This window comes from Glandiceps talaboti, chromosome 9 (genome assembly GCF_964340395.1).
Source record: "Glandiceps talaboti chromosome 9, keGlaTala1.1, whole genome shotgun sequence".
Lineage (NCBI taxonomy): Eukaryota > Metazoa > Hemichordata > Enteropneusta > Spengelidae > Glandiceps > Glandiceps talaboti.
The window spans coordinates 1,638,001-1,654,233 of NC_135557.1; the positions used below are offsets into that span (position 1 = coordinate 1,638,001).

Here is a 16,233-nt window from a genome sequence, read left to right on the forward strand (position 1 = left end):
TCCTTCGTTGTTTAACTTTCCTCCGTTCATTCTATTTGTCGTCTTTTGGAGGGGGAACTTTTTAATGAATCTCATTTTCACTTGAAAACTTTCTTTCCGAAAACCGCACCCCCAAATAAAATATATGAAGTAATTTAACCCGATTGCGTTGTCAAGGCAACCAGCCTCAACAGGAGCTATGGAAACAGAGAATGCCATTGCCACACTGTCCCAAATACGAATAGTAGACAGCATGAGGTGTAAGTTTTGTTTCCCTGTATAGATTATATGAGGTGTGAGTTAAGTCGTCTGCTATCATTTGATAAATTACGGTATGATAGGGAGTCTTTATCGTAGTGTGGTCGGGATATCTGTCATCTAACCGCCACGGTTAATTTTCACCACCTTCACCAAAGTCATCGATTTTAACAACATCTGGATGTGACATGTCTTAAGTTCTTACAGTTTTATGGAAAATAGCAAGGATGAAGGTTGGTTTGGCATACTTTGGTGACCAGTGACTAAAAATAGCTTTGGTCGATCACATCACAGCCTTGTGGGATTCCTGGCGTGTTTTCCGGACTGAACAAGTCAATCTTCAATAACATGAAAACTTTATTAATATTTGTATTTTTACTGTGCCTTGCTTGCCAAGCCTGGACAAATGAATTTCGCTTCCCAGAATACGATGGTGTCCGACGTGTTATCGGCTTCTCCGATGCCGATTTTCCACAAACAATTAAGAACCATGAACTTGTTGTTATTTATTGTACCGACAAGAATTGGGAGCCAACAACGATGAAGACTCGAGCAATTCATAAACAAATGCTTGAGGTAAGTCACTTTTTCGTGTTATTGCCAGTAAGTCATATTTTTCCACAGAAAATGCTATAATTGTAATTGGACCACAATATTAACTAGTATATCGTCCGTCATAATAGAATGCCAATTGGCTAAGTTCCGCTACATCAGTTTATGAAATAACATTAAAATCGTAACTAAATGCATAAATATAGAAAGAAATCAACCCCCTACCCCCCAAAAAACAAAACAAAAACCTCCAAAAGTACAACTTATATAATACAGTGTTGACACTGCAACATTAAAACCGAGAATTTGTAGTACAAATATCGCACACCACATCTACAATTAGCTCTGGAAATATACGCTACAGAGTTTCGACACGTCTTCTCCCATCGTGTCGAAACCCCGTAGCGTATCTTTCCAGAGCAAACCACATCCTAAGATGACGTTGTCACGTCTTATTACCATGTATAGTATGAAAGTGGGTCATTTTTGAACTCTTAAATCCAGTAGACAAACGTCAAGAGTGGTTGACATGTTGAGGGTATTGTGTTACTATGTAAAAGTAAAAGTAATGCAGACCACAATGTCCCATCATTAATTTTATTAAAATATTTCAGACTCATCAATTTAACATGATCAATTAATATAGATGACTTTCTGTATGCAAGTGTTACCATGGCAACACTCAGTATAGATTAAAATTCCAAATATTAGTAAGATCAATTGGTCTTTTGGAATTTACAATACAAATAGTTGCCAGTATGACAAGTGCATGTAATTTGATATATATAGTTAACAGTGTCTGTCATAACAAACAGTGGCTAGGGGGAAATACATACCAAATACCAGGACCAAATACTTAGTAAAATAAAGATATGAGAAAACCATGTACCAAATACTTAGTAAAAATCTACACACATAATACCAACAGTTTTTTAAGTCTTTTTCTATTATATTGTATTGCATTGTATTGCATTGTATTGCATTGTATTGCATTGTATTGCATTGTATTGCATTGTAATTAAATGTAGTATTTTCTAAGGTATGTTAAAATGAACCTATTCTGTAACTTAAGACATTCTTTGGTAGTAGCTTTATATATGTGATGTAAACAAGTATTTAGTGTTAGAGTTTAATTCTAGGAAGGATGAAACAACAGTAGACAGATGATGGACAAGATTAGATTAGATTAGATTATATAAAATAAGATTAGATGAGAATAGATAAAAATAAATGGAATCAGATTAGTTGGGAATAGAATAGATAAAAATAGATGGGATTAGATTAGTTGGGAATAGAATAGATAAAATAGATGGAATCAGATTAATTGGGAATGAATTAGATAAAAATAGATGGAATCAGATTAGTTGGGAATAGAATAGATAAAATAGATGGAATCAGATTAATTGGGAATGAATTAGATAAAAATAGATGGAATCAGATTAGTTGGGAATAGAATAGATAAAAATAGATGGAATCAGATTAGTTGGGAATAAAATAGATAAAAATAGATGGAATCAGATTAGTTGGGAATAGAATAGATAAAAATAGATGGAATCAGATTAGTTGGGAATAAAATAGATAAAAATAGATGGAATCAGATTAGTTGGGAATAAAATAGATAAAAATAGATGGAATCAGATTAGTTGGGAATAGAAATGATAAAAATAGATGGAATCACATTAGTTGGGAATGAATTAGATAAAAATAGATGGAATCACATTAGTTGGGAATAAAATAGATAAAAATAGATGGAATCAGATTAGTTGGGAATAGAATAGATAAAAATAGATGGAATCAGATTAATTGGGAATAGAATAGATAAAAATAGATGGGATTAGATTAGTTGGGAATAAAATAGATAAAAATAGATGGAATCAGATTAGTTGGGAATAGAATAGATAAAAATAGATGGGATTAGATTAGTTTGGAATAGAATAGATAAAAATAGATGGAATCAGATTAGTTGGGAATAGAATAGATAAAATAGATGGAATCAGATTAGTTGGGAATAAAATAGATAAAAATAGATGGGATTAGATTAGTTGGGAATAGAATAGATAAAAATAGATGGAATCAGATTAGTTGGGAATAGAATTGATAAAAATAGATGGAATCAGATTAGTTGGGAATAGAATTGATAAAAATAGATGGAATCAGATTAGTTGGGAATAGAAATGATAAAAATAGATGGGATTAGATTAGTTGGGAATAGAATAGATAAAAATAGATGGGATTAGATTAGTTGGGAATAAAATAGATAAAAATAGATGGAATCAGATTAGTTGGGAATAGAAATGATAAAAATAGATGGGATTAGATTAGTTGGGAATAGAATAGATAAAAATAGATGGGATTAGATTAGTTGGGAATAAAATAGATAAAAATAGATGGAATCAGATTAGTTGGGAATGAATTAGATAAAAATAGATGGAATCAGATTAGTTGGGAATAGAATTGATAAAAATAGATGGAATCAGATTAGTTGGGAATAGAAATGATAAAAATAGATGGAATCAGATTAGTTGGGAATAGAATTGATAAAAATAGATGGAATCAGATTAGTTGGGAATAGAATAGATAAAAATAGATGGAATCAGATTAGTTGGGAATAGAAATGATAAAAATAGATGGGATTAGATTAGTTGGGAATAGAATAGATAAAAATAGATGGAATCAGATTAGTTGGGAATGAATTAGATAAAAATAGATGGAATCAGATTAGTTGGGAATAGAATTTATAAAAATAGATGGAATCAGATTAGTTGGGAATAGAATAGATAAAAATAGATGGAATCAGATTAGTTGGGAATAGAATAGATAAAAATAGATGGAATCAGATTAGTTGGGAATAGAAATGATAGAAATAGATGGAATCAGATTAGTTGGGAATAAAATAGATAAAAATAGATGGAATCAGATTAGTTGGGAATAGAAATGATAAAAATAGATGGAATCAGATTAGTTGGGAATGAATTAGATAAAAATAGATGGAATCAGATTAGTTGGGAATAGAAATGATAAAAATAGATGGAATCAGATTAGTTGGGAATAAAATAGATAAAAATAGATGGAATCAGATTAGTTGGGAATAAAATAGATAAAAATAGATGGAATCAGATTAGTTGGGAATAGAATAGATAAAAATAGATGGAATCACATTAGTTGGGAATAGAATAGATAAAAATAGATGGAATCAGATTAGTTGGGAATAGAATAGATAAAAATAGATGGAATCAGATTAGTTGGGAATAAAATAGATAAAAATAGATGGAATCACATTAGTTGGGAATAAAATAGATAAAAATAGATGGAATCAGATTAGTTGGGAATAGAATAGATAAAAATAGATGGAATCAGATTAGTTGGGAATAGAAATGATAAAAATAGATGGAATCAGATTAGTTGGGAATAGAAATGATAAAAATAGATGGGATTAGATTAGTTGGGAATAGAAATGATAAAAATAGATGGAATCAGATTAGTTGGGAATAGAATAGATAAAAATAGATGGAATCAGATTAGTTGGGAATAGAATAGATAAAAATAGATGGAATCAGATTAGTTGGGAATAGAAATGATAAAAATAGATGGAATCAGATTAGTTGGGAATAAAATAGATAAAAATAGATGGGATTAGATTAGTTTGGGAATAGAATTGATAAAAATAGATGGAATCAGATTAGTTGGGAATAAAATAGATAAAAATAGATGGAATCAGATTAGTTGGGAATAAAATAGATAAAAATAGATGGAATCAGATTAGTTGGGAATAGAAATGATAAAAATAGATGGAATCAGATTAGTTGGGAATAGAAATGATAAAAATAGATGGAATCAGATTAGTTGGGAATAGAATAGATAAAAATAGATGGAATCAGATTAGTTGGGAATAGAATAGATAAAAATAGATGGAATCAGATTAGTTGGGAATAAAATAGATAAAAATAGATGGAATCAGATTAGTTGGGAATAGAAATGATAAAAATAGATGGAATCAGATTAGTTGGGAATAGAATAGATAAAAATAGATGGAATCAGATTAGTTGGGAATAGAAATGATAAAAATAGATGGAATCAGATTAGTTGGGAATAAAATAGATAAAAATAGATGGAATCACATTAGTTGGGAATAAAATAGATAAAAATAGATGGAATCAGATTAGTTGGGAATAGAATAGATAAAAATAGATGGAATCAGATTAGTTTGGAATAAAATAGATAAAAATAGATGGAATCAGATTATTTGGGAATAAAATGGATAAAAATAGATGGAATCACATTATTTGGGAATAGAATAGATAAAAATAGATGGAATCAAATTAATTGGGAATAAAATAGATAGGATTAGATTAGTTGGGAATAGAATAGAATAGAAGTTATAATTTCGTATAATATCATGGGTATAGATATCAAGTTATAATTTGGTATAATATCATGGCTATAGATATCATGTTATAATTTGGTATAATATCATGGCTATAAATATCAAGTTATAATTTGGTATAATATCATAGCTATAGATATCAAGTTATAATTTGGTATAATATCATACCATGGCTATAAATATCAAGTTATAATTTGGTATAATATCATGGCTATAAATATCAAGTTATAATTTGGTATAATATCATGGCTATAAATATCAAGTTATAATTTGGTATAATATGGCTATAAATATCAAGTTATAATTTGGTATAATATGGCTATAAATATCAAGTTATAATTTGGTATAATATCATGGCTATAAATATCAAGTTATAATTTGGTATACTATCATGGCTATAAATATCAAGTTATAATTTGGTATAATATCATGGCTATAAATATCAAGTTATAATTTGGTATACTATCATGGCTATAAATATCAAGTTATAATTTGGTATAATATCATGGCTATAAATATCAAGTTATAATTTGGTATAATATCATAGCTATAGATATCAAGTTATAATTTGGTATAATATCATGGCTATAAATATCAAGTTATAATTTGGTATAATATCATGGCTATAAATATCAAGTTATAATTTGGTATAATATCATAGCTATAGATATCAAGTTATAATTTGGTATAATATGGCTATAAATATCAAGTTATAATTTGGTATAATATCATGGCTATAAATATCAAGTTATAATTTGGTATAATATCATGGCTATAAATATCAAGTTATAATTTGGTATAATATCATAGCTATAGATATCAAGTTATAATTTGGTATAATATCATGGCTATAAATATCAAGTTATAATTTGGTATAATATCATGGCTATAAATATCAAGTTATAATTTGGTATAATATCATGGCTATAAATATCAAGTTATAATTTGGTATAATATCATGGGTATAGATATCAAGTTATAATTTGGTATAATATGGCTATAAATATCAAGTTATAATTTGGTATAATATCATGGCTATAAATATCAAGTTATAATTTGGTATAATATGGCTATAAATATCAAGTTATAATTTGGTATAATATGGCTATAAATATCAAGTTATAATTTGGTATAATATGGCTATAAATATCAAGTTATAATTTGGTATAATATGGCTATAAATATCAAGTTATAATTTGGTATAATATGGCTATAAATATCAAGTTATAATTTGGTATAATATCATGGCTATAAATGCACTATGAATGTAGAATATTAAGAAGTAAAAAACCTAAAATTGAATTATTAAATGATTTTTTTTGAAGCTTGCTGCTCAGATTCTTGAACCCAGAGACATTATAATAGGAATTGTTGATATGGATGAAGATGAAAAGGCTGAGAAATTCATTGGTAAGTTACCAGGACAATACAAGATGAATATTAAATAAATAAACAAACAAACAAATAAAGTTAAATGATTAATAAAATTAATAATAATTAATATTTATGGTGAACCTAAATTTTAAAGTATTTTAGATTAACATTGTTTATTAAAGTTTATTAACTTCAATGTATGTTGTATTCATATGATATACTAGAATATCTTGTATTCACTGATATATGTTGTATTCATATGATATACTAGAATATCTTGTATTCACTGATATATGTTGTATTCATATGATATACTAGAATATCTTGTATTCACTGATATATGTTGTATTCATATGATATACTAGAATATCTTGTATTCACTGATATATGTTGTATTCATTTGATATACTAGAATATCTTGTATTCACTGATATATGTTGTATTCATATGATATACTAGAATATCTTGTATTCACTGATATATGTTGTATTCATATGATATACTAGAATATCTTGTATTCACTGATATATGTTGTATTCATATGATATACTAGAATATCTTGTATTCACTGATATATGTTGTATTCATATGATATACTAGAATATCTTGTATTCACTGATATATGTTGTATTCATATGATATGCTAGAATATCTTGTATTCACTCATATATGTTGTATTCATATGATATACTAGAATATCTTGTATTCACTGATATATGTTGTATTCATATGATATACTAGAATATCTTGTATTCACTCATATATGTTGTATTCATATGATATACTAGAATATCTTGTATTCACTCATATATGTTGTATTCATATGATATACTAGAATATCTTGTATTCACTGATATATGTTGTATTCATATGATATACTAGAATATCTTGTATTCACTGATATATGTTGTATTCATATGATATACTAGAATATCTTGTATTCACTGATATATGTTGTATTCATATGATATACTAGAATATCTTGTATTCACTGATATATGTTGTATTCATATGATATACTAGAATATCTTGTATTCACTGATATATGTTGTATTCATATGATATACTAGAATATCTTGTATTCACTGATATATGTTGTATTCATTTGATATACTAGAATATCTTGTATTCACTGATATATGTTGTATTCATATGATATACAGTACTAGAATATCTTGTATTCACTGACGTATGTTGTATTCATTTGATATACTAGAATATCTTGTATTCACTGACGTATGTTGTATTCATTTGATATACTAGAATATCTTGTATTCACTGATATATGTTGTATTCATTTGATATACTAGAATATCTTGTATTCACTGATATATGTTGTATTCATTTGATATACTAGAATATCTTGTATTCACTCATATATGTTGTATTCATTTGATATACTAGAATATCTTGTATTCACTCATATATGTTGTATTCATTTGATATACTAGAATATCTTGTATTCACTGATATATGTTGTATTCATTTGATATACTAGAATATCTTGTATTCACTGATATATGTTGTATTCATTTGATATACTAGAATATCTTGTATTCACTGATATATGTTGTATTCATTTGATATACTAGAATATCTTGTATTCACTGATATATGTTGTATTCATTTGATATACTAGAATATCTTGTATTCACTGATATATGTTGTATTCATATGATATACTAGACTATCTTGTATTCACTGATATATGTTGTATTCATATGATATACTAGACTATCTTGTATTCACTGATGTATGTTGTATTCATATGATATACTAGAATATCTTGTATTCACTGATATATGTTGTATTCATATGATATACTAGAATATCTTGTATTCACTGATATATGTTGTATTCGTATGATATACTAGAATATCTTGTATTCACTGATATATGTTGTATTCATATGATATACTAGAATATCTTGTATTCACTGATATATGTTGTATTCATTTGATATACTAGAATATCTTGTATTCACTGATATATGTTGTATTCATTTGATATACTAGAATATCTTGTATTCACTGATATATGTTGTATTCATATGATATACTAGAATATCTTGTATTCACTGATATATGTTGTATTCATTTGATATACTAGAATATCTTGTATTCACTGATGTATGTTGTATTCATATGATATACTAGAATATCTTGTATTCACTGAATGTATGTTGTATTCATATGATATACTAGAATATCTTGTATTCACTGATATATGTTGTATTCATTTGATATACTAGAATATCTTGTATTCACTGATATATGTTGTATTCATTTGATATACTAGAATATCTTGTATTCACTGATATATGTTGTATTCATATGATATACTAGAATATCTTGTATTCACTGATATATGTTGTATTCATTTGATATACTAGAATATCTTGTATTCACTGATATATGTTGTATTCATATGATATACTAGAATATCTTGTATTCACTGATATATGTTGTATTCATATGATGTACTAGAATATCTTGTATTCACTGATATATGTTGTATTCATTTGATATACTAGAATATCTTGTATTCACTGATATATGTTGTATTCATATGATATACTAGAATATCTTGTATTCACTGATATATGTTGTATTCATATGATATACTAGAATATCTTGTATTCACTGATATATGTTGTATTCATATGATATACTAGAATATCTTGTATTCACTGATATATGTTGTATTCATTTGATATACTAGAATATCTTGTATTCACTGATGTATGTTGTATTCATTTGATATACTAGAATATATCTTGTATTCACTGATATATGTTGTATTCATATGATATACTAGAATATCTTGTATTCACTGATATATGTTGTATTCATTTGATATACTAGAATATCTTGTATTCACTGATATATGTTGTATTCATTTGATATACTAGAATATCTTGTATTCACTGATATATGTTGTATTCATATGATATACTAGAATATCTTGTATTCACTGATATATGTTGTATTCATTTGATATACTAGAATATCTTGTATTCACTGATGTATGTTGTATTCATATGATATACTAGAATATCTTGTATTCACTGAATGTATGTTGTATTCATATGATATACTAGAATATCTTGTATTCACTGATATATGTTGTATTCATTTGCTATACTAGAATATCTTGTATTCACTGATATATGTTGTATTCATATGATATACTAGAATATCTTGTATTCACTGATATATGTTGTATTCATTTGATATACTAGAATATCTTGTATTCACTGATATATGTTGTATTCATATGATATACTAGAATATCTTGTATTCACTGATATATGTTGTATTCATATGATATACTAGAATATCTTGTATTCACTGATATATGTTGTATTCATTTGATATACTAGAATATCTTGTATTCACTGATATATGTTGTATTCATATGATATACTAGAATATCTTGTATTCACTGATATATGTTGTATTCATATGATATACTAGAATATCTTGTATTCACTGATATATGTTGTATTCATTTGATATACTAGAATATCTTGTATTCACTGATATATGTTGTATTCATATGATATACTAGAATATCTTGTATTCACTGATATATGTTGTATTCATATGATATACTAGAATATCTTGTATTCACTCATATATGTTGTATTCATATGATATACTAGAATATCTTGTATTCAATGATATATGTTGTATTCATATGATATACTAGAATATCTTGTATTCACTGATATATGTTGTATTCATTTGATATACTAGAATATCTTGTATTCACTGATATATGTTGTATTCATATGATATACTAGAATATCTTGTATTCACTGATATATGTTGTATTCATTTGATATACTAGAATATCTTGTATTCACTGATATATGTTGTATTCATTTGATATACTAGAATATCTTGTATTCACTGATATATGTTGTATTCATATGATATACTAGAATATCTTGTATTCACTGATATATGTTGTATTCATATGATATACTAGAATATCTTGTATTCACTGATATATGTTGTATTCATTTGCTATACTAGAATATCTTGTATTCACTGATATATGTTGTATTCATATGATATACTAGAATATCTTGTATTCACTGATATATGTTGTATTCATTTGATATACTAGAATATCTTGTATTCACTGATATATGTTGTATTCATATGATAGACTAGAATATCTTGTATTCACTGATATATGTTGTATTCATATGATATACTAGAATATCTTGTATTCACTGATATATGTTGTATTCATTTGATATACTAGAATATCTTGTATTCACTGATATATGTTGTATTCATATGATATACTAGAATATCTTGTATTCACTGATATATGTTGTATTCATTTGATATACTAGAATATCTTGTATTCACTGATATATGTTGTATTCATATGATGTACTAGACTATCTTGTATTCAATGATATATGTTGTATTCATATGATATACTAGAATATCTTGTATTCACTGATATATGTTGTATTCATTTGATATACTAGAATATCTTGTATTCACTGATATATGTTGTATTCATATGATATACTAGAATATCTTGTATTCAATGATATATGTTGTATTCATATGATATTATAGAATATCTTGTATTCACTGATATATGTTGTATTCATTTGATATACTAGAATATCTTGTATTCACTGATGTATGTTGTATTCATATGATATACTAGAATATCTTGTATTCACTGATATATGTTGTATTCATTTGATATACTAGAATATCTTGTATTCACTGATATATGTTGTATTCATATGATATACTAGAATATCTTGTATTCACTGATATATGTTGTATTCATATGATATACTAGAATATCTTGTATTCACTGATATATGTTGTATTCATTTGATATACTAGAATATCTTGTATTCACTGATATATGTTGTATTCATATGATATACTAGAATATCTTGTATTCACTGATATATGTTGTATTCATATGATATACTAGAATATCTTGTATTCACTGATATATGTTGTATTCATATGATATACTAGAATATCTTGTATTCACTGATATATGTTGTATTCATTTGATATACTAGAATATCTTGTATTCACTGATATATGTTGTATTCATATGATATACTAGAATATCTTGTATTCACTGATATATGTTGTATTCATATGATATACTAGAATATCTTGTATTCACTGATATATGTTGTATTCATTTGATATACTAGAATATCTTGTATTCACTGATATATGTTGTATTCATATGATATACTAGAATATCTTGTATTCACTGATATATGTTGTATTCATTTGATATACTAGAATATCTTGTATTCACTGATATATGTTGTATTCATATGATATACTAGAATATCTTGTATTCACTCATATATGTTGTATTCATATGATATACTAGAATATCTTGTATTCACTGATATATGTTGTATTCATATGATATACTAGAATATCTTGTATTCACTGATATATGTTGTATTCATATGATATACTAGAATATCTTGTATTCACTGATGTATGTTGTATTCATTTGATATACTAGAATATCTTGTATTCACTGATATATGTTGTATTCATATGATATACTAGAATATCTTGTATTCACTCATATATGTTGTATTCATTTGATATACTAGAATATCTTGTATTCACTGATGTATGTTGTATTCATATGATATACTAGAATATCTTGTATTCACTGACGTATGTTGTATTCATATGATATACTAGAATATCTTGTATTCACTGATATATGTTGTATTCATATGATATACTAGAATATCTTGTATTCACTGATATATGTTGTATTCATATGATATACTAGAATATCTTGTATTCACTGATATATGTTGTATTCATTTGATATACTAGAATATCTTGTATTCACTGATATATGTTGTATTCATTTGATATACTAGAATATCTTGTATTCACTGATATATGTTGTATTCATTTGATATACTAGAATATCTTGTATTCACTGATATATGTTGTATTCATATGATATACTAGAATATCTTGTATTCACTGATGTATGTTGTATTCATATGATATACTAGAATATCTTGTATTCACTCATATATGTTGTATTCATATGATATACTAGAATATCTTGTATTCACTGATATATGTTGTATTCATATGATATACTAGAATAATGTGTTCACTGATATATGTTGTATTCATTTGATATACTAGAATATCTTGTATTCACTGACGTATGTTGTATTCATTTGATATACTAGAATATCTTGTATTCACTGATATATGTTGTATTCATTTGATATACTAGAATATCTTGTATTCACTGATATATGTTGTATTCATTTGATATACTAGAATATCTTGTATTCACTGATGTATGTTGTACTCATTTACTTGAAGACTCCATAGAATAATCGAGTATGGTCAGTGTAACCATGACAACCATAGATTATTTGTTTTTACAAACAATTTTATTGAATGTTTAAGAAAGTGATTAATTATACCACTTTCCCATAATAGATCATTGGAGATGATGGAATTACTAAATGAATAATATTATGGTATGTATGTTTTATAGGTATTCATCACGCTGGACAAATCTTTGTCTTCAAGACTGGTCACAAGGTAGAATACACAGGTCACAGAGCCCCAGAAGTTCTCATTAGTTTTCTTATAAAGGTAAAACTACACATTATTTGATTTGTATGGATATATCAAATGAGATATTTAGATGACTAAAATATATACAGTTCATATTTAATGAAAGCAAAAAGTGAAGATTTTGTCCACATCTTAGACTGACGACAGTCACTTGTGCCTTTTTTTCCCTACGTTTTATCTAAACTTAATTAGTCGCCACGCTCCAATCTGGCGCAACACTACTATAATCGCACACTGATATCGAGGGCGGAAGGCATGAACCAGAACTTCAGATTTTTTGTTTATTGCTTTGTTTATTTGTCACTTGCTTTGTTTATTTGTTGATTTCTTTGTTGGTTGTTGTTGTTTATTTTCAATTGCTTTGTTTATTTGTTGATTGTTGTTTATTTGTCAATTGCTTTATTTCTCGATTGCTTTGTTTATTTGTCAATTGGTTTGTTTATTTGTCAATTGGTTTGTTTATTTGTCAATTGGTTTGTTTATTTGTTGATTGTTGACTTCATTTACATGTCAGTCATTTGGACTAAGAATCACAAATGAAACTTTACTCCGTTTATATCGATTATACATTGCCAAAAGGTGACAACACTAACGTGACACTGTAGAATTATACATTGCCAAAAGGTGACAACACTAATGTGACACTGTAGAATTATACATTACCAAAAGGTGACAACACTAACGTGACACTGTAGAATTATACATTGCCAAAAGGTGACAACACTAACGTGACACTGTAGAATTATACATTGCCAAAAGGTGACAACACTAACGTGACACTGTAGAATTATACATTACCAAAAGGTGACAACACTAACGTGACACTGTAGAATTATACATTGCCAAAAGGTGACAACACTAACGTGACACTGTAGAATTATACATTGCCAAAAGGTGACAACACTAACGTGACACTGTAGAATTATACATTGCCAAAAGGTGACAACACTAACGTGACAGTGTAGAATCATACATTGCCAAAAGGTGACAACACTAACGTGACACTGTAGAATTATACATTGTCAAAAGGTGACAACACTAACGTGACACTGTAGAATTATACATTACCAAAAGGTGACAACACTAACGTGACACTGTAGAATTATACATTACCAAAAGGTGACAACACTAACGTGACACTGTAGAATTATACATTACCAAAAGGTGACAACACTAACGTGACACTGTAGAATTATACATTGCCAAAAGGTGACAACACTAATGTGACAGTGTAGAATTATACATTACCAAAAGGTGACAACACTAACGTGACACTGTAGAATTATACATTACCAAAAGGTGACAACACTAACGTGACACTGTAGAATTATACATTGCCAAAAGGTGACAACACTAACGTGACAGTGTAGAATTATACATTGCCAAAAGGTGACAACACTAACGTGACACTGTAGAATTATACATTACCAAAAGGTGACAACACTAACGTGACACTGTAGAATTATACATTACCAAAAGGTGACAACACTAACGTGACACTGTAGAATTATACATTGTCAAAAGGTGACAACACTAACGTGATACTGTAGAATTATACATTGCCAAAAGGTGACAACACTAACGTGACACTGTAGAATTATACATTGCCAAAAGGTGACAACACTAACGTGACACTGTAGAATTATACATTGTCAAAAGGTGACAACACTAACGTGACACTGTAGAATTATACATTACCAAAAGGTGACAACACTAACGTGACACTGTAGAATTATACATTGCCAAAAGGTGACAACACTAATGTGACACTGTAGAATTATACATTGCCAAAAGGTGACAACACTAACGTGACACTGTAGAATTATACATTACCAAAAGGTGACAACACTAACGTGACACTGTAGAATTATACATTGCCAAAAGGTGACAACACTAACGTGACAGTGTAGAATTATACATTGCCAAAAGGTGACAACACTAATGTGACACTGTAGAATTATACATTGCCAAAAGGTGACAACACTAATGTGACACTGTAGAATTATACATTACCAAAAGGTGACAACACTAATGTGACACTGTAGAATTATACATTGCCAAAAGGTGACAACACTAACGTGACACTGTAGAATTATACATTGTTAAAAGGTGACAACACTAATGTGACACTGTAGAATTATACATTGCCAAAAGGTGACAACACTAACGTGATACTGTAGAATTATACATTGTCAAAAGGTGACAACACTAACGTGACACTGTAGAATTATACATTGCCAAAAGGTGACAACACTAACGTGACAGTGTAGAATTATACATTGCCAAAAGTATTACAGTGTAACAAGGGATACAGTGTAGAATCAATGTATTACAGTGTAACAAGGGATACAGTGTAGAATCAATGTATTACAGTGTAACAAGGGATACAGTGTAGAATCAATGTATTACAGTGTAACAAGGGATACAGTGTAGAATCAATGTATTACAGTGTAACAAGGGATACAGTGTAGAATCAATGTATTACAGTGTAACAAGGGATACAGTGTAGAATCAATGTATTACAGTGTAACAAGGGATACAGTGTAGAATCAATGTATTACAGTGTAACAAGGGATACAGTGTAGAATCAATGTATTACAGTGTAACAAGGGATACAGTGTAGAATCAATGTATTACAGTGTAACAAGGGATACAGTGTAGAATCAATGTATTACAGTGTAACAAGGGATACAGTGTAGAATCAATGTATTACAGTGTAACAAGGGATACAGTGTAGAATCAATGTATTATAGTGTAACAAGGGATACACTGTAAAGACAGAAATTATTAAAGCTACGTGATTAAATCCAATACAAACATAACATTCAGACAAAGTAGTTTTTTTCCTATTTCTGAAACTGATCAAAATTGCTTTGCCTTTTTGAAATAGCAATTGCAGCAAAGTGGCCCGGGAGCTAAATTAAGTTGATATAGGTGTATTTGATTGGGTGATGGTGATTTTGTGACTACATGAACATGTCTGTACTTGAAAACTATGTTTGAATTTTTTCTTATTGATACACCAGTCACTTGAAAACT

At 27.7% G+C, this 16,233-nt stretch overlaps 1 protein-coding gene across 1 annotated transcript in view; it reads left to right on the forward strand.

Annotated features, from left to right (window-relative positions):
• Positions 1-325: 325 nt before the first annotated feature.
• The window catches only part of LOC144440092 (uncharacterized), a 61,940-nt gene continuing 46,032 nt past the window's right edge, over positions 326-16,233 (forward strand). The window contains exons 1-3 of the mRNA XM_078129353.1: positions 326-813; positions 6,499-6,583; positions 13,112-13,212. Coding sequence (XP_077985479.1) covers positions 586-813; positions 6,499-6,583; positions 13,112-13,212 — 414 coding nt within the window. The 5' untranslated portion in view covers positions 326-585. The remainder of the gene's footprint in view (positions 814-6,498; positions 6,584-13,111; positions 13,213-16,233) is intronic.